General features: G+C 36.7%; 2 protein-coding genes and 1 long non-coding RNA gene across 3 annotated transcripts; all 3 read left to right on the forward strand.

Moving 5' to 3' along the window:
* Window positions 1-1,601: 1,601 nt before the first annotated feature.
* LOC142631485 (uncharacterized) lies at window positions 1,602-2,735 on the forward strand. The gene has a single exon (XM_075805656.1). It carries the CDS (start codon window positions 1,602-1,604, stop codon window positions 2,733-2,735), a length of 1,134 nt encoding a protein of 377 aa, XP_075661771.1.
* Window positions 2,736-11,668: 8,933 nt separating this feature from the next.
* On the forward strand, window positions 11,669-14,979 carry LOC142631487 (putative disease resistance RPP13-like protein 1). Its single transcript, XM_075805658.1, has 3 exons — window positions 11,669-13,254; window positions 14,412-14,469; window positions 14,926-14,979. The coding sequence occupies exons 1-3, from the start codon at window positions 11,669-11,671 to the stop codon at window positions 14,977-14,979; spliced, it is 1,698 nt and encodes a 565-aa protein (XP_075661773.1).
* Window positions 14,980-15,769: 790 nt separating this feature from the next.
* On the forward strand, window positions 15,770-20,984 carry LOC142630377 (uncharacterized). Its single transcript, XR_012843296.1, has 8 exons — window positions 15,770-16,030; window positions 16,154-16,255; window positions 17,564-17,847; window positions 18,165-18,280; window positions 18,363-18,522; window positions 18,653-18,742; window positions 19,174-19,446; window positions 19,635-20,984. It is a non-coding gene; the product is annotated as an uncharacterized LOC142630377 (long non-coding RNA).
* Window positions 20,985-24,478: the final 3,494 nt, after the last annotated feature.

Genomic DNA, 24,478 nt, shown 5'->3' on the forward strand with positions numbered 1-24,478 from the left:
TTCGGAAGAAGATGCGCGACGCCTTCACCACCCACATGACGACATGCTCGTCGTTAGCATACGAGCAGGGGACTACAACATGCATCGAGTTTTGGTGGACAATGGAAGCTCAGCGAATATCCTCTACTACCTCGCATTCCAGCAAATGGGGATTGGTAGAGAATGACTGGTCCCAATGAATGCACCCCTTGTTGGCTTCGGAAGGACAAGGGTCTACCCTTTGGGAGTCATCACGTTGTTTGTGACGGTCAGGGATTAGCCACAGCAAGTAACCAAGGATGTAGCTTTTCTTGTGGTCGACTGCTCTTCTGCTTATAACGCCATCCTCGGACGGCTCACTCTCAATGCATAGAAGGCTGTTACCTCGACCTACCATCTAATGGTCAAATTCCCCACCGAATACGGAGTTGGAGAGCTGCGTGGAAATCAGGTGGCTGCACGGGAATGCTACATCGCCATGATGGAAATGGATGACCACCTACAAGCAATGAGCATCGAGGAACAGCGAACGGTGGCAGAACCGGTGGAAGAGTAAGAAGAAGTACACCTGGATGATTCTAGGCCCGAACGAACCACAAGAATCGTCACCTTGGCTAGCCAAACAGTTTTCCAAGCGCTCGCATTATTCCTCAAGGAAAACCAAGATGTTTTTGCATGGAGTCACGAGGACATGCCAGGTATAGACCCGTCGGTCATAGTTCACAGGTTGAACGTGTCACCCTCTTTCTCCCCTGTCCGACAGAAGAAATGAGTGTTCACCCTTGAACGAGATCGAGCCATAGCAGAAGAAGTACGGAAGCTATAGGAAGCAGACTTCATACGCGAGGTGTACTACCCTGATTGGTTGGCAAATGTAGTAATGGTCAAGAAGGCCAATGGAAAGTGGAGAATGTATGTTGACTTCACAGATCTGAATAGGGCCTGCCCCAAGGATAGTTACCCACTCTCACGTATTGACACCCTGGTAGACTCCACCGCAAGACATGAACTCTTGAGTTTCATGGATGCCTTCTCCGGCTACAACGAAATTAAATTGGATAAGGTTGATCAGGAGAAAACCTCATTCGTAACGAGTCAGGGGCTTTTCTACTACAAAGTAATGCATTTCGGGCTTAAAAACACAGGAGCCACATATCAGAGATTGATGAACAAGATGTTCACGCACCAAATTGGCAGAAACGTGTAGGTTTACGTAGATGATATGTTGGTAAAAAGCGTGGGGGAGTCCGATCACCTGAGGGACCTCCAGGAGACTTTCGATACTCTTCGGTCATATAAAATGAAGCTGAATCCGAGCAAATGCGCGTTCGGAGTAACCACCAGAAAATTCTTGGGATTTATGGTATCCCAGAAGGGCATTGAAATCAACCTAGAGAAGGTAAAGGCAATCATGGAACTATCTCCTCCAAGGACGGTAAAGGAAGTACAAAGCTTGACCGGCAAGATCGCAGCCTTGAACAGATTCGTATCAAGAGCGACCGACAAATGCCTCCCCTTCCTTCCGTACACTGAAGAGATCATTTGAATGGACATACGAGTGCCAAAAGGCATTTGAATAGTTAAAGGTGTATCTCTCCGCTCCGTCGTTACTCAGCCCATCTATGCTGGGGGAAGAATTATTCGTATACCTTGTCGTCTCCTCAACAGCGGTCAATGCAGCTCTCATTAGAGAAGAAGGTAAGGTACAAAGGCCTGTGTACTTTATAAGCCGGGCACTGAGAGGAGCAGAAGAGAGGTATCCTCAAATGGAAAAACTCGCATTTGCTCTAATAACCGCAACTTGGAAACTCAAACCATACTTTCAAGCGCATACCATAAATGTCCTGACAGATAAACCCTTACAAAGAGCAATGAGTAGTCCCAAAGCTACCGGACGGATGGCACTATGGGCAATCGAGCTGAGTGAATTCAATATTAGATGTCAGCCACAGGCAGCCATGAAAGGACAGATATTGGCAGACTTCATCGCAGAATTCACTGTCATAAAAGATCAGGAGGCAGAAGAGACGCCCATATGGAGAGTCCATACAGATGGATCTTCCAATAAACATGCTAGAGGTGTTCGAGTTGTACTCCACACCCCGGAGGGAGATAGGATCGAATGCATGATCCGTCTGGACTTCTCTACTACCAATAACGAGGTAGAATACGAGGCCTTGATAGCAGGATTGGACCTTGCAATAGCAGGAGGAGCTAAGAATGTGGTCATATACTCTGATTCTCAAATCATGACAAGCCAAGTTAATGGGAGCTATGACTGCAAGAATGAAAGGACGAAAAGGTATCTTGAGAAAGTGAAGGGTCGAATGAATAACCTCCAAATCAAGATGATTCAAATCCCAAGGGAGGAAAACCAAGAAGCCGATCGACTCGCAAAGGCAGCTTCGGCCGAACCTATGATCATCCCTAAGCAGGTCTTGTCCTTCGTCCAGCCCTCATCATTATTAGATGACCTTAGCATGCAGGAGGTAAGCAATGAGTATTGTTGGACGACTCCAATATTGGCATATCTCAAGGAAGGCAAGCTACCCGATAACAAAGTGGACGCAAGGAAGTTGAAGGTTAAAGCTGCCCGGTTCATTTTAATCAAAGACGTTCTGTACAAAAGAGGATTCTCCCGACCATACCTAAGATGCCTCAGCCGCGAAGAAGCGGACTACGTGATGAGGGAGGTCCATGAAGGAGTTTGTGGAAAGTATTCTAGATCAAGGTCTTTAGTGCATAAGCTACTCTGAGTAGGATACTACTGGCCAACAATGCAAAAGGATGCCCACACATATGTTAGGGCTTGCGACAAGTGCCAATGATTTGGCAATTTCATAAGGCAACCAATGGAAGAACTTACCCCTATGACGGCCCCATGGCCGTTTGCACAATGGGGATTAGACATCATGGGTCTGTTTCCGACAGTGGTGAGGCAACTAAAGTTCTTAGTGGTTGGTATTGACTACTTCACCAAATGGGTGGAAGCAGAGGCTCTGGCCACTATCACGGAGAAGAATATCTGTAGTTTTGTATGGAGAAGTATTATTTGCAGGTATGGAATTTCGAGAGTGCTGGTTTCAGACAACAGGAAACAATTCGACAACGACACATTCAAAGACTTTTGTACCCAGCTTGGGATCAAGAATCACTACTCGTCGCCTGCTCACCTGCAGGCCAATGGACAAGTTGAAGTCACGAATCGGTCCTTGCTTAAGATTATCAAGACCCGACTCGAGGGGGCAAAGGGCGTATGGCCGGACGAATTACCAAGTATTTTATGGGCGTACAGAACAACAGCGAGAACACCGACAGGAGAAACACTGTTTCGATTGGCGTATGGTAGTGAGGCTCTCATACCGGCAGAGGTAGGATTAACAAGCTACCGTGTGGAGAACTACGACAAGAGCAAGAATGACGAAACTTTGCGTTTACAGCTCGACCTTGTGGACAAAGTCAGAGCGGCAGCTGAACAGAGATTAGCGCGATACCAGGATCTGATGGCAAAACATTACAACTCCAAGGTCAGGCATAGGGACTTCCAAGTGGGAGATCTGGTCTTGAGAAAAGTACTCGTCGTTACAAAAGATGCCTCCCAAGGGAAGCTAGGACCTAACTGGGAAGGACCATACAAGATCATTTCATGACATAGGAAGGGAACGTACTACTTAGAGACACTAGACGGAAAAAAGCTGAGTCACCCATGGAACACGGAGCACCTGAAAAAATACTACCAGTAGGTGAAGGACAGAGACGACAACATCATTTACCTCATTTCCAGTTTATCTTTTAGTTTTTATTTCCTACAAGCACTTTTAGAGCCAAATGGCGTTTTTCTTTTTTATGAACAATATTCTAGCAATCCATTATAATAAGAGGAGTTTATTCAGAGCATATGGAAGGTATTTTGCTTAACAAGTCCACACAGTGGACGAATCGTCCAAGAAGGATGAAAATCTAACAAATCCACACAGTGGACGGATCATCCAAGAAGGATGAAAGTCTAAGAAGTCCACAAAGTGGACGGATCATCCAAGAAGGATGAAACCTACCAAGTCCACAAAGTGGACGGATCATCCAAGAAGGATGAAACCTACCAAGTCCACAAGGACAGATCATCCAAGAAGGATGAAAACTACCAAGTCCACACATGAAAGTTTAAGAAGTCCACAAAGTGGACGGATCATCCAAGAAGGATGAAACCTACTAAGTCCACAAAGACGGATCATCCAAGAAAGATGAAAACCTACCAAGTCCACACAGTGGACGGATCATCCAAGGAGGATGAAAATCTAACAAGTCCACACAGTGGACGGAACAACCTAGAAGGATGAAAGTCCACAACGTCCATGATGTAGACGGATCATCCCAGGAAGGATAAAAATTTATCGAGTCCATGATTTGGATAGGTCATCCCAAGAGGGATGAAAACCTATCAAGACCACGCAGTGGACGGGTCATCCCATTCAGAACGCAATGTACAGGTCCACAAAATGGACGGATCATCCTCTCAAGGATGAATATGGGAGTCCAAAAAGTGGACGGATCATCCTCTCAAGGATGAAATGTATGAGTCAAATTGTGAGATGGACGGACCTCACAAGTAAACGATGACTTAATCGTATATACAAGTCCACATTTGGACGGACCCCTGCAACATGATTAGATTACCTATTGTATGAGCCATAAATTAAAAAATGCACGACGGATAAAAACAAGCAAATAAGCTAGTTAAATCCTACAAGAGGAATTATGTCCACAAACGAAATACGACAGTTAAAAGCTGTCCTTAACATTTTAAAAAAAAAACTATTGATGATGCTGGTGGGGAGTGCTTTCAAGCTTCTGTTCGTCGTCTGGTTAATCTTGAGCATGAGTCTGGCCTTTGTTGACAAGAGGAGCATTAACAACAAACAAGTCTTCTGTACTCTTTGAATGGACGGAGTGGGCTAATGTCTGCCCTTGGACGTCTATGGAGACATGGGACACATCTAGATCTGAATATGAGGCCTTAACCTGACGGAGGGCACCATCAAATCCTTCAGCAAAGGAGCTCCCAAGTTCTGTTAAAAGAAGGTCGGAGTCACGATACTCCCGTATCGCCTCCTCTTTGGCTTCACGGAGCTTATTCCTGACGTCCGTCACCTCCTTTTCTTTATCCTTCAAGATTTGTGTCAGCTACTTCGTCTGCCTCTCTAGCTCTCCTCTAACCTGCTCAGAACAAGTGAGCTTTCTCTCCATATTGATCTTCCAGGCCTTCAGATCATAAAGCTCGTCCTCCATCAACTTATTCTTCTTCCTGAGACGGTCCAAGGTTATCTCATGATTCATACAACGACCCATCAGCCCCTTCATCATCAACATGGCCTGAAAGCAAAGTCAAAATGAATATGATAAAAATGAAGAATAGGGAAGGACGGGTTCAAGGCTGAGGACGGGTTTAAAATACCTAAGCAATGGTAAAAAGACCCGTCTCTCCCATCGCCTCTGTAGCGTGGTTACCAAGGTCCTCATAATCGTCAACAGTCATGATAGACGAGAGTTTTTCTAAGGCATAGTCGGAATCTTCTCGCAAGAGGACGGATGGTTTCTCACCAGCAGGAGTCGGACCTTTCATCAAACCTTTACCCTTTCCATGCCCCATTGAAGTGACCGTTCTTTTGGTCTCGGCTTCCAGCGCTACGACGGGCTCAAGGGTTGTTTTCTGCTTCTTTTATTAACGGTCCATTTTCTTCGATTGCTTCCATTTGGACAGAATGGATGAACCCGTCCCCTTAATCTGTTGACTGGCCTCTTGTTTCTTCTTAGTTGCTTGCTGCTTGATGAAGGCTCTTCTTTTGGCAGCATCCATTTCTGCAAAGAAAAGATGGATGTGTAGCATTAGAAAAGTATGAGTAAAAGAAACTGAAAGCGTTTAACGACGGGCTTACGTTTGCAAACTCTATTATCGTAACGACGGGCGGCTGAAGTTGGTTCGGGGCTTTCACAATACCAATGGAGTGTGTCGAAGGTGACTAATTTTGCCCACATCCTCTCTTCAAGCTTGGTCTTATTAAAAATCCTCTCCAAAAAGCTCCACTGCTCCAATGAAACTTGCGGACAGTCTCGAGCTGCAAAAGAAGACGTTTAGAGTAACTTACAAAAAATAAAAGCGAGGTTTGAGCACACATGGGAACTAAACTAAGTGCATACCCGACGGAGACATTATGCCCCATGTTGTGTCGACGGGCATATATTTGTTATCCCCTGGATGACACATCCACTCGTCCCCTTCCATGAAAAAATACCTACTCTTCCAGTCCTTATTAAAGTCGGGTGTATCACGCACGAGCCTCAACAATGGGCTCCTAGCTACGAAACAATACATACCCTTTGACTTTGTGATCTTAGTGGGACGGTAACAGTGAAAAAATTCTTCCACCGTCAGCCTTCGTGCACCGTCTAACATGGCCCCGTACAAGACCTCCACGCCTATGAAAACCCTCTAGGCGTTTTGGGAGATTTGTGTGACAGATAAACCAAGATACTGAAGGAGTCGACGGTGTAGAGAGCTCAGAGGAAATCTGAGCCCTGCCTTTAGCATTTGCTCATAAATCCCAACACCTTCAACACCCTTATAGTAACATTTCTCGGATTTATAGGGGAGACGGAGACGGATGTTGTCAGGAATTTGGTACTTAGCCCTAATAGTTTTGAAATGAGATTCTTTGACCATAGACCTAAAATCATTAACCGTCCACAGGGGTAGCATTACGAACTCTCTAAGGCCGTCAGGACCAATTACAGAGTGAACAGGGGGATCGACGTCGTCTAGGCCATCACTTGAAGCCTCCTCTGAACTATTCAACTCCAAACCTTCGTCATCTAGGGAAGGAGAAGTAGCGGACGGATTCCTTTCTTCACTTGAAGTGTCAAGGTCTTTTTGACCTGACAGGAATCCCTCATCATAGCCCATCCCGTCGCGGACAAACGAATGATTACTCGACGCACTAGACATTACCTACATATGACGGTAAAACCTAAAAAACTGACAGATCTACAGAAAGTGCATGGATTAAAAAAGAAAAAGTTCAGTGAAGTACATACCAGATTGAAATCAAGCAGTATGAAACGACGAAGAGATTAGCAGGATGGTACAAGTGCACAAAGTAAACGACGGTGGTGCTCCGATTGTAAAATTTCTATAACAAGGTGAGAATGAAGAAAGAGAAGACAAGCTTTTATAGAGCAAAGGGCACAAAATACGAAGGGACGCCTTGCTTAGGGTGAACATCTAATAGATGAAGGCCGCGTGTCCTTTGTCATAAATAATCCTAGCCAGTCTGTATTGATAGGTTTTCATGAGATAGGAAGACTGCCACTCCATGGGTCCGTCTAGTTTGTAGTGACGGACTCAAGGAGTGAGGGGGCAACTGTAGAGGATAAAATAGGAGACGGATCTCTCTTCTTGAAGCATGACAGTATGGTATTGACATGTGGATTGTCGACGGGTCAATGTTACAAGGACACGTAGTGGACGGTTGTAACATCTGGCCTCTGTTTGTATTGATTAGGTTTAATTATTCCTAACCGAAATCAACTTGCATCTCGCGATAAGTCTGATATGGCTTTTCTTGATCTCCACACAAACGTGAATAAGGAGAGTTCTTGTGTTACACATTTAACCATAATCAAAAGACTCCTATAAGGAAAAGAACTCTATAAGGTATGCAGAATCAAAGAGGTGCTATCCTAAAAGGAAAGGGTTTCCTGGCTAAGGCATGGATGATAACCCTACACCAATATAAATACCCAAAAACCCTCATAAATCAAGGTACGCATAATTGACTCAACTCTGGTACTTTAGGGTTGTGAAAAGCTCTAACTTGACCTTCAGAGGGTTATTGGCCAGCACCACACCGGTGCTCTCTGTTAGGTCTTTTCTTTCTGTAGGTGTTGTTTCGATCTAGGAGTGCGTGCAGCTTACTGGTGATTTTTCGGCATCATCAGGGGCTCTTTGGCTACATGGTTTGATTGAACTTTGAAGACTTGAAAATTCATCATAAGCACATTTGTTTATTTTGTGACAGTCAGAGTTCCATTCATTTAGAAAAATACCAAGTGCATTACTCTTGAACTCAGCATGTTGTTAATAAGGGAAATATTCTTTTTCGGAAGATTGGGACCGTAGACAATTTAGCTAACATGATGACTAAGCCAGTACCTTTGCCCAAGTTCAAGTAGTACTTTGATTTAATTCTAGTGTGCAGTTTGAAACAATCACTAGGAGGCTTTGGTGGAGACAACGAGGAAATTTTGTTTGAGCTTTGATCAAAAGATTTGTTGTGTCGCAGGGGCATGGCTTCAACTCCATGAAGGACTTGGAACTCAACAATGTTCATTTTTCTTCTAGGTTTTTTACTCTTTTTTCATACCTATTATATGTTCGGAGATTTTAAATCCATAATAGTTTTTATAATCTTGTATGAAAGTGCTTTATGCCCTTTCCCACATTAGATATTTGTGAAATAAGTTTCTATATCTACAAAATAGTTTACCATCAATCATCACCATTTCATAATCTGAGTGTTTGTCATTATATTTATTTTTCAACATTCCCTTCCTTTATATCAAAGCTTCCTTACACGCTTAAACAATCTTGTTCACCTTTTTTCTTTTTTCTTTGACACTCCGATGTTCAATATGTTTGCAAGAATTGTTCGACCCAAGAATATCTTAGTGGAATGCAAAGCAGACTCCAGATATACCAAAATCCAATTTTGTTTACAATTTCCTCCTTTGTAATGTTACAATGTTACGGTTACAAACAATTTTATCAAATTTTTACAAATTATTGACGTGAAATGTTTCAAGAAAGCTTAAAAAAATAAAATACACATCAAAGATAGAACTAGAATTTCATTATAAGTCTCGAGGTCAAAAAAAAAAAATTTCATTATAAGTCTTATTCAAAAATAAAATAAAATATCTCTCTTCCTTCCATCCCCCTCACCCTCTCATCTTTCTTTGCATCTCCGGTGACTTGCTCGTTGTTGAGATAACTGAGATACACATTATAATATTAAAAAACTCAAATGGAATTTCCATCACAAACTGTTTTTTTTTTTTTTAAATCAAATCTGTAAAACCATACACCCACCCACCACGAATTCGTTGGGCTTGTGTGCTATCATTTTAGCCAAAACTTATTCTTAAGTGATTTTACTTGTCTGTTTTCGCATCTTTCATTACAAGAAGGTGAATCCTAACGTTGAATCATATAGCTACGCCACCAAAATCCAAACAGATTTTTTAGAAAAAGAAAACAAAGATTGTTATAAATCGAGTAAAATAAAAATAAAAATAATTTATAAATTGAACTACCTATCAAATATTCCACAATTTTTTTTGCTGGCTTACACACCCATCTTCCTCCTTCCCTCTCTCTGCATCTCCGGTGACTTACCCACCCAAACCCATCATCGGCAATTTTCGTTCGCTTTTTGTGTTTCTAATAGCATCATCATGTTTTTCGGAGAGGTTGAGGTTTGGGTTTGTGAGACTTTGGACCGTACTGCTACGGTGGTGTTTTGGGTTGGTGGGCCCAGAAGTTATACGGCAGCTAGAGGCCATTTTCTTTGAAATTTAGAGACACATATCATTTGGCTTTGGGAGTTTCTGTGCAGTGTTGCAACAATTGGTATAAAGTTGAACCTGATATCCATTAGTCTTTATAAAATTTAAAACTGGTTTGTGGATGTGGCTTGCTTGGCAGCGAGCGAATGAGATAATATTATTCTACTGCATAGCATGATTTGCTACGTAGTAGAATAATATTATATTTTTATATTTAATTCCTTATAATGCAACATAAGATAATATTTAACAATCAAAGAGAGGAAAAAAACGCAACAATTAAAAAAAAAATTGAATCGCATTAACCTAAAGCAAATTAAAAAATATCAACCTAAAGCGAAGATGCAAGAAAAATAAAAAATAAAAATCCACCCAAAAATTTTGTGCGTGTGTGTGTGTGTGAGAGAGAGAGAGAGAGAGAGAGAGGGAGAAAATTTTTTTTAAGGGAAAACTATGCAGAAAATGAAAGAGATAGTGACAAATTGATAGTAAGAGGGTATGAATAAAAAGAGACAAATAAATGAAGATAAAGGAAAATATGAAGAATGATATTAATGTAGAGGGTAGTGGGGAGATGAGAAGGTGAGGGAAGGAGAAAGGTTAGAGAAGTAGTGGGGAGATGAAAAAGTAAGGGAGGGAGAAAGGTTGAACAAGTGTAAATATGAATTAAAAAAATATTAAAAATAATTATAAGAAAATGGAAAGAAAAAAAATAATGATGTGGACGTTGACGTAGCTCGACGTGAGCGCAGTAGCATTAAACGCAATATTTTATTTTTATATTTAATCATTTATAATGCAATATAGGATAACATTTAACAATCAAAGAGAAAAAAAAAAACACAACAATTAAAAAAAACTAAACTAAATCGCATTAACCTAAAATAAATTAAAGAATATAAAAAATTATCAACCTAAAGCGAAGATGCAAGAAAAATAAAAAATAAAAAATAAAAATCCACCCAAAAATTGTGTGTGTGAGAGAGAAAGAGAGAGAACCTTTTTTTTTTGTAAGAGAAAACTATGCATAAAATGAAAAAGATAGTGGCAAGTTTATAGTAAGAGGGTGTGAATAAGAAGAGACAAAAATAAAGGAAGATGAAGGAAAAGATGAAGAATGATATTAATGTAGAGGGTAGTGGGAAGATGAGAAGGCAAGGGAAGGAGAAAGGTTGGAGAAGTAGTGGGGAGATGAAAAGGTAAGGGAGGGAGAAAAGTTAGAGAAGTGTAAATATGAAATAAAAAATATCAAAAATAACTATAAAAAAATGGAAAAAAAGAAAAAGAAAAAGATAATGACGTGGACACTAACGTGGCTCAATGTGAGCACAGCAGCATTAAACGCTACGCTTCAGCTTTTAGTAATATATAAATATAATTATAGATATGTGTATTACTATTTTATTGAATTATTTGTGGCCGTAGCATTACTCAAATTTAAATATGAGCCATCTAAAACAACCTCCCCTCCCTTGGGTACAAGTGATTTGAATAATCTATGAGATCAAGATAAAAAAACTCTACTAAATAAAAAAATATTATAAACTATGATACATGTTAATGAATTCATAATTTATAGGACATGTTCATGTTAAGGATGAGGAAAAAGACTTGGAAAAAGATCCATATAAAAATATTGTGAGTTATAAGATGCATGATTTGGTACAAGACCTTGCCCTCTTAGTCTCAAAATTTGAAACCTTGATTGTGGACGGAGATTCGGAAGATGATATTAGTCATGTCAGACGTTTATCTATCCAATCTGAAGGAGAAATGATACCAAGAATTTACTTATGTGTTTCGCAACATGTTATTAAATTTTAAATGCTTGCGTGTTCTGAAATTGTCATGGTTTAGCATAATAGAGTTATCATAATCAATTGGTTGGTTAATACACTTGAGGTTTCTCCACATCTCATGTCCTAACATCAAAGCATTGCCAAAGTCCATCACCAAGCTCTACAATTTGCAAACTTTAAATATTAGAGATTGCTATAGTGTCAATGAGCTTCCAAAAGATCTAAAAAATTTGATTAACTTGAGATCTATTTGTGTTAATTATTGTGTTGACATGTGGAGTTTACTGAAAGATATTGGGCTGTTGAAATGTCTACAAACGTTTCCATCTTTCTTTGTGAAACAAGATGCAGGTCATCGAATCGGACAATTAGGGCAGTTGAATCAACTTCGTGGAGTATTGGGCATCATGGATCTAGAGAATGTGAGAGATAAAGAAGAAGCTAGAGGTGCAAATTTAGCTGAAAAGGCCAAAATAGACGAGTTAGGTTTTTACTGGGATTATAGTAGAACTAGAAAAGAAGTCAATTACCATAATAAAGAAGACGTGTTGGAAGGCCTCCAGCCTCATCAAAATTTGAAATCCTTATGTATTGGAAACTTCGGTGGAAAGAAATTCCCATCATGGATGTTGAGAAGTTGTGATGCAAAGGATGCTTTGTCGCTTTTTGACAATTTGATTGAAATAAATTTTTCCGGTTGCACAGAATGTGAGGAAGTTCCCACCCTCGGACATCTACCCTGCCTTAAGTTTCTTGTTATAGAGGGAATGGATAAAGTGACCTTCATAGGAGTTAAGTTTTACACCATGTACAGTGATGACAGTTACAGAAATGCATTGTTGCCGGCATTAAGAAAACTCAAATTGAAGAACATGGACTGCCTAGTGGAGTGGCAGGATGTTATGGAAGTGACAGCAGCGCGTGTCGTGTTTCCTTGCCTTGAAGAGTTGACCATTAAAGACTGTCCTCAACTGATGAGCGCTCCATGCCATTTTCAATCTCTTAATAAATTAAAGATTGGTGGAGTTTGCAGCACAATATTTGAAAAGATTTGCAGTAAGCTCACAACACGCACATCCCTTGATATTTCTTCAGTGTCAGAACTTGCTTTTCTGCCAAAGCAGATTATTTGTACCTCTCTACGTTCACTTAAGATAGAAAAATGTGGGGAACTGAGTCAAATTCCGGAGGCCTTGCACAACCTCAGTTCCCTTGAGACGTTGGAGGTAAAGGGTTGTCCTAAGTTGATGTCTTTTCCAAGTATACAAGCTGCCGCATCCCTTCTTCGACACTTGGCGATATCATGTGGGGATGAAGTTCTCCCAACTGGGTTGCAATTCTGTACGTCTGTTCAAGATTTGAGCATAAATGATTGTCCTAATCTGATATTGATTCCAGATCTACGAGAGTTTCGATCTCTTACTCAATTAGAAATTTCCGGATGCCCCAACCTGAAGATTATTCCAGATATAGGAGAAGTGCGTTCTCTTACCCAAGTAGATATTTTCAAATGCCAAAAGTTGACACGTCTACCACAGTGGTTATGGGCTTGCCGCTTGAATAGTTTGTCGATAGGTGGGTTTTGCGAAGAACTGGATGTTTTCTCCATTCTCAGTTCCCTGACTTCCCTCCATGCGTCCCTTAAACGGCTATGTTTATATGGATGGACTCAACTCGACTCTATCCCGGACGAAATTCAACACTTCACTGCTATTTATAAGCTGTCCATAAAGGAATTTGATGGAATGGAAACTTTGCCTGAATGGTTGGGCAACATTTCTTCTCTTCAATGGTTGCAACTTTACCGTTGCAAAAACTTGGTGTATCTGCCAACAAAGCAAGCTATGCAACGCCTCAGGTTAGACATTAATGATTGCCCCAAATTAAAAGAAAGATGCGCAAAGGGGAGCGGTGCAGAGTGGTCCAAAATTTCCGACATCATTTGTCTCTTTATCGATGATGAATATATCAAACGGTAGCTGTGCAAATTATTCCAAGACAGATGGGCGGTATGTTACCCCTAATTTCAATGTTCCTCTATTCACTTTTCCCTAATCTTTTTAATTTTTTAATTTATTCTTTATTTTGTTTTAGAAGAAGAAAAAAAATGGAGTTATCTCTTTCGATAATTGCAAACAATTAATATTCAACGCCGATTTTTCCATATTCCAATTATACAGAAATTATGCGGTAAGTCCATCTAAACCTGATCTCCTCCTCTTCTTTTACCGTAAACTATATTTCCTTCTTCTTCTTTTTTCTAAGGAACCATATAACAAATGTTATGCGTGAAGGTTATCTCGTGGGTGCTATGCAAGAAGGAAAAGAACTGAAATGCATTAATGAACAAAAAAGTTTAGGTACTTCAATTCCTCTCCCAAGGCATTTCTTATATTTTGTTTCCAACATAACGGAATGCAAGGGAAATTCACTCTCAATAGTTAAATAAAACTATGTATGCCTATGCATTGTGAAAAAGTATAATTCACACTTATAAGATTAATATTAGTTAGCATTCTGCAGTTGAAGCGCTTCAGTTAACATTCAAGTTTTTAATAGTCTAGCTTTTAGAGTCGTGGTTCACATTCACAGTCTTAGCATTGTATTATGCAATTATCTAGTACTTTAAAGTCTGCTCCATCTTGAACCCCTTCTTCATGATTGATATCTTACCAAAAACACACATTATATCTGATTCTAAAAAATCAAGATTTATAACATCTGCCAAACATTTTGTGAAAGAAAAATAAATATAAAATAAAATGGGTGATCTTAGTGAATAATATATCATGTTGAAAAATATACAATTATGCTTGTCAGAGCTCTGCTGACCAAACTCAAACTGCAATAGGGTGGTTCTTTATTCTTTTACCGAATTCCATGATTTCTAAAATATAAAAGGTGAGGTCGTAGGTCTTGGTTTCACATGTCAGGCACCATCCTTTATCTTCTAATATTCTACCTTAAATTCATTCTTCTTTGTTAGGTTCAAATTTAGTGGCAAATTGATGGCAGTCAGAGGTTGAGGACCCTGTGCAATGTTATAATTGTCATTGAAGTTGGATTCTTGAAGGTTAGTATTAATCTATCTTTTTCTATGCTGCTCATTTCTTTTATTTGTTCTTATGTATTTTCAATGTATTGGAATGAAATTATGCACCTTTGAGATTTTCTCTTTCACACTTTAAGACTACAGATGAGCTCAATGATAGATATTTGGTAAATTGTAATGAATGCTTTATTTCTACTTTTGGTTTATTTGCAGTTGTATTGTTGTTTTCATTAGACAGTGAATCCCAAGCATCGCTATTATAGCATAATGCATAGTGTGTTAGGACCAAAGATCATTTTTTGTTGGACAAGGCTAAATGCATAGGGATTTTATGCACACATCAAGCCTCTGCCTCATCTACTTCAACACACAGCACCATAATATTTAATTGCTAAAACCACAAAATTAGAAAGAATGGAATTTTTTTCTTCTGTAGTTGGGGACTCTTTCATTTATACATCATCTGTCTGTTAACAGTTGCAAGATGCTGGAATATCTACCAATACTGGATATGGTGCAGTGCCTCATTAAATTACGGGTGCTAGTTATTTTTGAATGTTCCAATAAAAGGTCACATTTGATCAACAGGCTCTCAACCTGTTGCATTCCCTTCAAACATCAAGCGCTAACAAAGGGTTTGAGCAAAAAAAACTGATATTTCTTCATTTGACTTGTCTATAATGTCCCCAAGAAAGAAGAGCAACTCGAGATTCAAATCAAAAGATAGGTCTATTCATTTTACGTCTGATATCAAGTTTGCGCAGTTTTTGGTAAGCCATATTACTTTTTCTTCTTCTTCTTCTTTTTAACCTGTGTGAAATTTCTGGCTGCTGGCCAATTGGAATAATATTGCGTCTATATCTGCAAATGTTTACAAGTTTACTCTACATGGTAGCACTGCCTTTGTTGACCAACAAAATAGCAGGTGAGTTTAAGTTTTCCAGCTTTTACATCATGGTTTCTTCCATCTCCTATGTTCTTAGCAATGGATTTTTTCTAATAAACCAAATTCTAATCAGTCATCCCCCTATTAAATCTCTTTAACTTTTTTGTTGTTGTTGTTATGGTTGGCTAACCTAGAGCTCTTTGTTTCAGCAACATCTGAACTTTACTGAACTCTAAGGTGTGTATCAGGTGAAAAGCCATCTTAAATGTTGATTGATTGTTAAAATAATTTCAGAAATAAGTTCTTCTCCATATTTTCCTTGCTTCATTTAATGTCAGCTTTATTCTTCTCTTTTTTTTAGGGTTTGCTTTAACAAAAAGGCCAATTGATTTGGATGCTGCAATTTCTGCACTACCTTATTATAAGGTAGTGGACATATATAATATTTATTGGCTATTATTCAAATTACCATTTGGTTTAAAATTTGGTTTTATTATTCATAGATATGATTTGAAAGTTTTATACTGTATGAATGGCAACTCTGCCAAGAGATTTTGATTACTCCCCTAACCAATTAGAAGAGGGAAAGATGCATGACATACTCCAACAGTGTGGCAGGATGGCATATTCTTGTTTCAATTGGGCCGTTACAATTACAAGGAACTTGCCACTTGAGAAGCTACACAATATTCATGAGTATGGTGGCTTCCTTGAAGCTTTTTGAATTTGTAAATTTTAGTTGCTCTGTTTCTTGTGAATGAATTGGTTAGATTCCATGACATTTATTATTGAGGATGCTCACCAAAATTAGCAACACAGGTTCCACTTAGTCTCAAATTTTGGCACATCAAAGAATATACTGAATTCAACCATGTCCTGCTATGAAAGAACTGAAATGCATTAATGTGCAAACAAGTTCAGGTACATCAATTTCTCTCCCCAAAATGTTTCTTTTTTCTTTTGCAACATAACAGAAGGCAAGGGAAATTCTTTCTCAATAGGTAATAAAACTATGTATGCTAATGCATCACAATAAAGTAATAATTCACTGGAACAAGATTAATATTAGCATTCTATTATTGAAGAGCTTCAACCAACATTCAAGTTTTTAAAAGTCTAGCTTTAGAGCTCTTGTTAACATTCATAGAGTTAGCATTCAATTATGGAATTCTCAGGTCCAACAAGAGCATTACTTTGTACCCTTATCCATCTCGAACCCATTCATGATGCTTCTAATTTCCTGTTTTTCCTCAGTAGCTCAGTGGTACAGTGGTTAGCTGTTAATTGACTGGTCCTAGTTTCGGATTCTACTCAGGGAGATTTGATTTGAAAGGGTTTCACTTTGACCCTTTGTACACAAATTTCGTAAAGATAAATCACATGGTCATGAAATAGTGTAACGAATGATCAATTTGTATTGATTTACATATATGGATACAATTTTTGTATGACTCTTTACAATGAAAGAATACAATAAACTCCTCTGATTCGATATCCAAGTAGGTTTACGATTCGAAGGGCTATGAAGCTTGATCTTGATGTCTCCAAGTTGGATGTGTGATTGGATGTATTTGATTTGATGTTGAGGGTTGTTGGCTTAATCCCAAACTAAATCAAAAGGAAGTTGAAGGAAAATCCCTACTTTGATTTGAAGAAGTAGGAATTGGCCTTGGTTTTGAATGAGAAAAGAAGTACTTTTTTGAACTTAGATATGACTCTATCTTGGCACCGTCCCCTTTTTCTCATATGAGAGGCCTCTATTTATAGGCAACGCAATGGTCTTTGATTTGGAATTTTCTCTCAATACTTATTGAGAGTTAATTATAAATTTTGAATTCAAATTCAAATTTGAATTTAATTTGAATTCATTTTGGTCTTGCATTAGAGTTTGGGTGATTCTATTTTGGTCTCAATCAAGTTTACTACTCTTCAAAAAAAAAGTGGTAGTTCATACACTAAAACCATATTAACGTAGTTTTCCGGGAGAAACATATATGTACGAATGCTAAATCTAAAGTGTTTACATAAATTAATTTTGCAGTCTACTCAGAAAGTAGCAGTGATAGTTGCCTATTGCAAATCAAGGCTGAACAACTTTATGCCTAGTCAATATTTTAAGCTTTACTATTACTAACTCTGTTACTTAATCTTGTAGCCTAAACAACCCACTGGCAAAATTAATTTTATTCTTCCCATGGCTAAATTTGTGTCGAATATTTGTTTATACAGGTCCTGAAGTTAACAAACTTGCTAGAATCTCGGGTAAATGTAAACTTCACTAGCTGATAAGAGTGGTTGAAAGAGTTGGATACTCTTTATTGCCATTCTGGTCTTCATATCCTTGAGCTTGTATCTTACAGAACATTATAAGCTAAATGCATCTAAATTTGAAGTGTGGTAGTCAGTGGAGAAATCATTGCTACCTACATAAAAGACTCCAATCTGGAAAATTGGTGACCTCATCTGTTGGAACAAGAGAATGTGTTCTCTCAGTCCCGACTTAGATATTAAAGGTATGCCTTTGTTTCACTGTCATAGTAACTTAAAAAAGAACAACTCATGTTTTTTAATGTCTTCTTTTTTGTCGTTGTATTTAACCATTGACAATGTAGAATACAAAGAAATGTCTTTTCTGCGTTTTTTTGTAACTTGTGCTGTTATTGTTGTGATAATTGAAGCTCTAAGCCACCATTTGGTTTAGAATTTTATTTTGTGTCTCATAGAAATGATTTGAAAGTTATACACATTAAGTCATTTATGATTTTTATAGATATAAAAATAGTGAATGACCACTCTGCCAAGAGATTTTGATGACTCCTCTATCCAACAGTGTGGCAGGATGGCATATTCTTGTTTCAATTGGGCAGGGACAATTACAATGAACTTGCCACTTGAGAAGCTACATATATTCACAAGTATGGCAGCTTTTTGAATTTCTACATTTTGGTAAGATATATTTCTGGTGAATAAGTTGGTTAGATTTCTTGACATTGATTGTGGAGGATGCTAACCAAAATTAGCTACACAGGTTTCTTCCATGCCCAATATATATACTTAACAAGGGACCTTTTTACTAAACAGAACTCCTAACAGTTCATCCACCTATCAAATCTTATATGCTATCATGGGCTCACCTAGAGGCTAGAGCCCTTTGTTCCAGTGACTTCAACAGTTCAATGCTTGCTAAGGTATGAATCTGATGGTTAGCCTCCTTGCATAGTTGTTATTAATTGTCAAATAGTTTCGCAGAACATATCTTTGCCAGAGAACTTTAATAATACTAGCTTCAGTTAATATATTTTTACATGTCTCTTACAGCCTTCTCCTCTTGTCAATCTTGTTGTCCTAAGAGGCCAACCAGTTTGGGTGCTCCAATTCATAAAGAAGTTTGAAGGATACTATCCTACAGTGAGTGGATATAGCAATGAACATATGCCTCTCTTTATGTTGACTTTTATTTGCAATTATTCAATTAGTACCATTTGGTTTTTAAATTAATTGTATTATTCAGAAATATGACTTGAAAACTTCTATTAATTAATTCAGTCATGATATCTTACTGTGCCATTATATAATGTTAGTACCCATCTGTATACTTTCTGTCTAATTTGGGTGATTCAATTTTTGTCTCAATAGCTTATTACTTATCAAAAAAAAGTTGTAGTTCGTACACCAAAAACTATATTTTCCATGGTAGTTCGTACACCATTATATGCCTAGTCAGTATTTTAAGCTTTACTATTACTCTGTTACTTAATCTTGTAGCCTAAACAACCCACTAGCAAATTTACTTTTATTCTTCCCATGGCTAAATATATGTTGTATATTTGTTTGTGCAGGTCCTGAAGTTGACAAATTTGCTAGAATCTTGGGTAAAAGTAAACTTCACTAGCTGAAAGAGTTGGATACTCTTTAGTGTCATTCTGTTCTTCAATTCCTAAGGCTGGTATCTTGCAGGACATTAAAAGCTAATTGCATCTGGATGTGTAAAGTGTGGTAGTCAGTGGAGAAATCATTGCTACCTAAATAAAACACTCCAATGTGGAAAATTGGTGACATAATCTGCTGCAATAGTAGAATGTGTTCTCTAAATCCCGACTTAGATATTAAAGGTATTACTTTTTTCATTGTCATAGTTTCTTAGAAAAGAACAACTCATGTTATTTGATGTCTTCTCTTTTGTCATTCTATTTAACCATTGACATTGTAGAAAACAAAGAAATGTCTTTTGTGTGTTTTTGTGTCCCTTGTGCTGTTATTGTTGTGATAATTGAAGCTCTAATACCAGTTTGGTTGGCAGCCTCATATTTGATTCAGAATATGTCAAGGATCTAGATAAAGGACCATTCTAGTACATGCTACTTACATTTGCTAAAGCATTGGTGAGTTAGAGGTTGATACTGCAGTAGGGTATTGCATTGGCAACCACTACAGCTGAATACATGGGTTTGATTGTAGTCAACAAGGGGGTCTTTGGCTACATGGTTTGATTGAAGACTTGAAAATTCATCATAAGCAAAGTTCCATTCATTTAGAAAAAGACCAAGTCCGTTACTCTTGAACTCAGCATGTTGTTGATAAGGAAGATATTCTTTTTCAGAAGATTAGGATTGCAGATAATTTAGCTAATATGATGACTAAGCCAGTACCTTTGCACAAGTTCAAGTACTACTTTGATTTAATCCTAGTGTGAAGTTTGCAACAATCACTAGGGGCTTTGGTGGAGACAACGAAGAAATTTTGTTTGTGAGCTTTGATCAAGAGATTTGTTGTGTCATAGGGACATGGCTTCAAGTCCATCAAGGCTCGAACTCGACAGTGTTCAGTTTTCTTCTAGGTTTTTTTCATTCCTATTACATTTTCAGAGATTTTAAGCCCATAACAGTTTTAATAATCTTGTATGAAAGTGCTATATGCCCTTTCCCACATCAGTTATTTGTGAAATAATTTTCTATATCTACAGAATAGTTTACCATCAATCATCACCATTTCAGAATCAAGTGTTTGTCCTTATATTTATTGTTCAACATTCCCTTCCTTTATTTCAGAGCTTCCTTACACACTATATTGTTCCTCAATCTTTTGTTTAATCCTTATGCCCACCATGTGTAGGCAATGAAATATGCAGGCTTCAATACCCATATTGCCCTAGAAGATGGCTGCTTTGTTCTATCTCTGGAAACCAATTTTGCTCTAAGGAAGACTATATGTTGTCACCAAAATGTATTTTGCATTTCAAGTGACCTAATCACCATCTTGATCTCATCATTAAGTTGTGAATGTTGTGGTTCGTCAATTGGTCAGGGTTTGAACTAAGTAGGCATCACATAGGGGGCCACATCCTTTATGATCTTAAAATCATTTGTTGGAGATAATGTTGTTATATCGCTGTCTGCCAGGACCTTTCTAGCTCGGCCTAATTACCAAGGCCCTTAAATGATTATTAACAATGTGAAATTGGCCAAATCTGAAAAACACTTGCATCTTTTCATGAAGATGGATTTACTCTCGTTGTCTTTCTAATCTTAAACAATCTTGTTCACCTCTTTTTTAATCTTTTTTTCTTTGACACTCTTTGATGTTCAAGATGTTTTAGAGAATTGTTCGACCTAAGCTAGATTTCAGTGGAATGCCAAGCAGACTCCAAATATACCAAAAATCCAATTTTGTTTACAATTTCCTCATTTTTAATACTGCAGCCACAAACAATTCTACAAACTTTTTACAATCTGCTGGTATGGAAAGTTCCACGAAAGCTTAAAAATAAAAAAATGAAACACACATAAGATACAGAACTAAAATCCAAAGAGATTTTAAGTGATTTTACTTGTCTGTTTTCGCAACTTTCATTACAAGAAGGTGAATCCTAGCGTTGAATCACAGAGCTACGCCACCAAAATCCAAAGAGATTTTTAAGAAAAAGAAAACAAAGATTGTTATAAATCGAGTAAAATAAAAATAAAAATAATTTATAAATTCAACTGCCTATCAAATATTCCACAATTTTTTTTTTTTTTTTTTTTGTTGACTTAACCACCCAAACCCATCATCAGCAATTTTCGTTCGCTTTTTGTGTTTCTAATAGCATCATCATGTTTTTCGGAGAGGTTGAGGTTTGGGTTTGTGAGACTATGGACCGTACTACTACGGTGGTGTTTTGGGTCGGTGGGCCCAGAAGTTATCCGGCGGCTAGAGGCCATTTTCTTTGAAACTTAGAGACAGATTTCGTTTGGCTTGGGGAGTTTCTGTGAAGTGCTGCAATAATTGGTATAAAGTTGAACCTGATATCCCTTAAGTCTGTATAAAAATGAAAACTGGTTTCTGGAAGAAATTTTATGAAGGGAGAGAGTTTATTTTATTTTATTTTTAAATAAAACCTGTAGTGAAATTTTAGTTTTTATACGTGTATTACCATTCCATATTATCAATTTGTAAATAGTTTGTTGAATTATTTGTGACCGTAGCATTACTTAAATTTAAATATGAACCAACTAAAACAACCTCCCCTCCTCTCCCTTGAGTAGAAGTGATTTGAATAATCCATGACATCAAAATCATAAGACAACTAAATAAAAAATAATATAAACTATGATACATGTTAATGAATTCATAATTTATAGGATATGTTCATGTTAAATATGAACTATATATCATATAGAGCTAAGTAGTGAGAAGAGGTGTAACTTTATGAATGTCTTTTGTTACCTTGAAGATTGGATACTCCTTTTAAGATGAGCTTGAGATTCTGTCTATTATAGAAAAAATCGAAGGAAGCCATTTGCTTTCCTATCATCCACATGTTTTGGTTTAAGTAAAACTAGCCGCGAACCTACGCGTTGCGCATGAGAATTATTTTTATGGTGGTTTTATTAAATTTTTTTATACAATTTAAACTAATTTAATAAAGAGTAATGTATTTTATAATTATATTTTTATTTATTATAAGAATAATCATAAATGTAATATAGAAACAATTATAAATCATAAATTTAATAATTTTTGTCGTACTAAAATGAAAAAAATACAATTTTTCTCAGAAATTTAAGAGGCAAGGTAACGAAAATGTTTATTTTTTTAATAAAAGTTGTTTATAACATTTTGTGAATCATTAAAAAGAATATAAAATTTGGAAATTATTCTTTTAGTTTTAAACAAACTTTCTCAAACTTATTTTTTCTGCCTACAATCCAAAACAAAGAAATAAGTAACTAAAAAAATTTAATAAAACTAAAGTATGATTAATTGGACCAATTAGGAAAACAATTTGTTGTTTATAATCTACTAAGGTTATTTTCTTTGCAGAAATTGTAATTTCGTCCACCCTAAACATATTATCAAATAAACAATTATTAGTAAAATTTAAAAATTAAATTTCTATATATGCATTGTTATAAAATAATAATAATAATAATAATAATAATAATAATAATAAAAGTAAAATTGCAAAAGATAAAATTTGTTTCTCATCCAATAATTTTTGTTTAGCCAACCTTTGCTTTTCTCTAAATAAATGGTATTATGGAGTACTTCTAATTAATACAATTATTAAGAGTAATTTGTCCACCACAAATGATTAAAAAATAAACAAAAATGATTAAAGTCTCATAGTTTAACATTTAAATTGAGCACTATTAAAATCATGCTATCAAATTACAATAACTACCAAATTAAATTATCCAATCATGCTATGTAGTAAAATAATATTATATTTTAATATGCTATATTTAATCCTTTATAATGCAATAGGATAACATTTAACAATCAAAAAAGAAAAAAAAAACTGAATCGCATTAACCTAAAGTAGATTAAAGAATATAAAAATTATCAACCTAAAGCAAAGATGTAAGAAAAATAAAAAATAAAAATCCACCCAAAAATTATGTGTGTGTGTGTGTGTGTGTGAGAGAGAGAGAGAGAGAGAGAGAGAGAGAGAGAACCTTTTTTTATTAAGGGAAAACTATGCATAGAATGAAAGAGATAGTGACAAATTTATAGTAAGATGGTGTGAATAAGAAGAGACAAAAATAGAGGAATATGAAGGGAAAGATGAAGAATGATATTAATGTAGAGGGTAGTAGGAAGATAAAAATGTGAGGAAAGGAGAAAGGTTGGAGAAGTAGTGGGGAGATGAAAAGGTAAGGGAGAGAGAAAGGTTAGAAAAGTGTTAATATGAAATAAAAATAATTATAAGAAAATGGAAAGAAAAAAGATAATAACGTGGACGCTGACGTGGCTTAACGTAAGCGCAGCAGCATTAAACGCTACGCTTCAGCTTTTAGTAATATATAGATATAGATTCTAATACAATTATTAAGATACTTTGTCCACCACAAATAATTAAAAAATAAACAAAAATGATTAAAGTCTTATATTTTAACATATAAATTAAGCACTATAAAATTCATGCTATCAAATTATAATAACTACCAAATTAAAATTTTAAAATCATGCTATGTAGTAAAATAATATTATATTTTTATATGCTATATTTAATCTTTTACAACGTAATAGGATAACATTTAACAATCAAATAGAGGGAAAAAAAAACACAACAATTAAAAAAAACAAAACTGAATCTCATTAACCTAAAGTAGATTAAAGAATATAAAAATAATCAACATAAAGCGAAGATGCAAGAAAAATAAAAAATAAAAATCTACCCAAAAATTGTTTGTGTGTGTGTGAGAGAGAGAGAGAACCTTTTTTTTGTAAGGGAAAACTTTGCATATAATGAAAGAGATAATGACAAATTTATAGTAAGAGGGTCTGAATAAGAAGAGACAAAAATAGAGGAAGATGAAAGGAATGATGAAGAATGATATTAATGTAGAGGGTAGTGAGGAGATGAGAAGGTGAGGGAAGGAGAAAAGTTGGAAAAGTAGTGGGGAGATGAAAAGGTAAGAGAGGTAAAAAGGTTGAAGAAGTGTAAATATGAAATAAAAAATAATTATAAGAAAATGGAAAGAAAAATAATAATGATGTGGACGCTGACGTGGCTCAATGTAAGCATAGCAGTATTAAACGCTATGCTTCAGCTTTTAGTAATATATAGATATAGATTCGATCATAAACATCACGTACTACAACATAAGACTTTACTAACTAAAGAGAAGTAACAGGCTCTTCCAAATGTTAATGTGCTCA

This window comes from Castanea sativa, chromosome 4 (assembly GCF_040712315.1).
Source record: "Castanea sativa cultivar Marrone di Chiusa Pesio chromosome 4, ASM4071231v1".
NCBI lineage: Eukaryota > Viridiplantae > Streptophyta > Magnoliopsida > Fagales > Fagaceae > Castanea > Castanea sativa.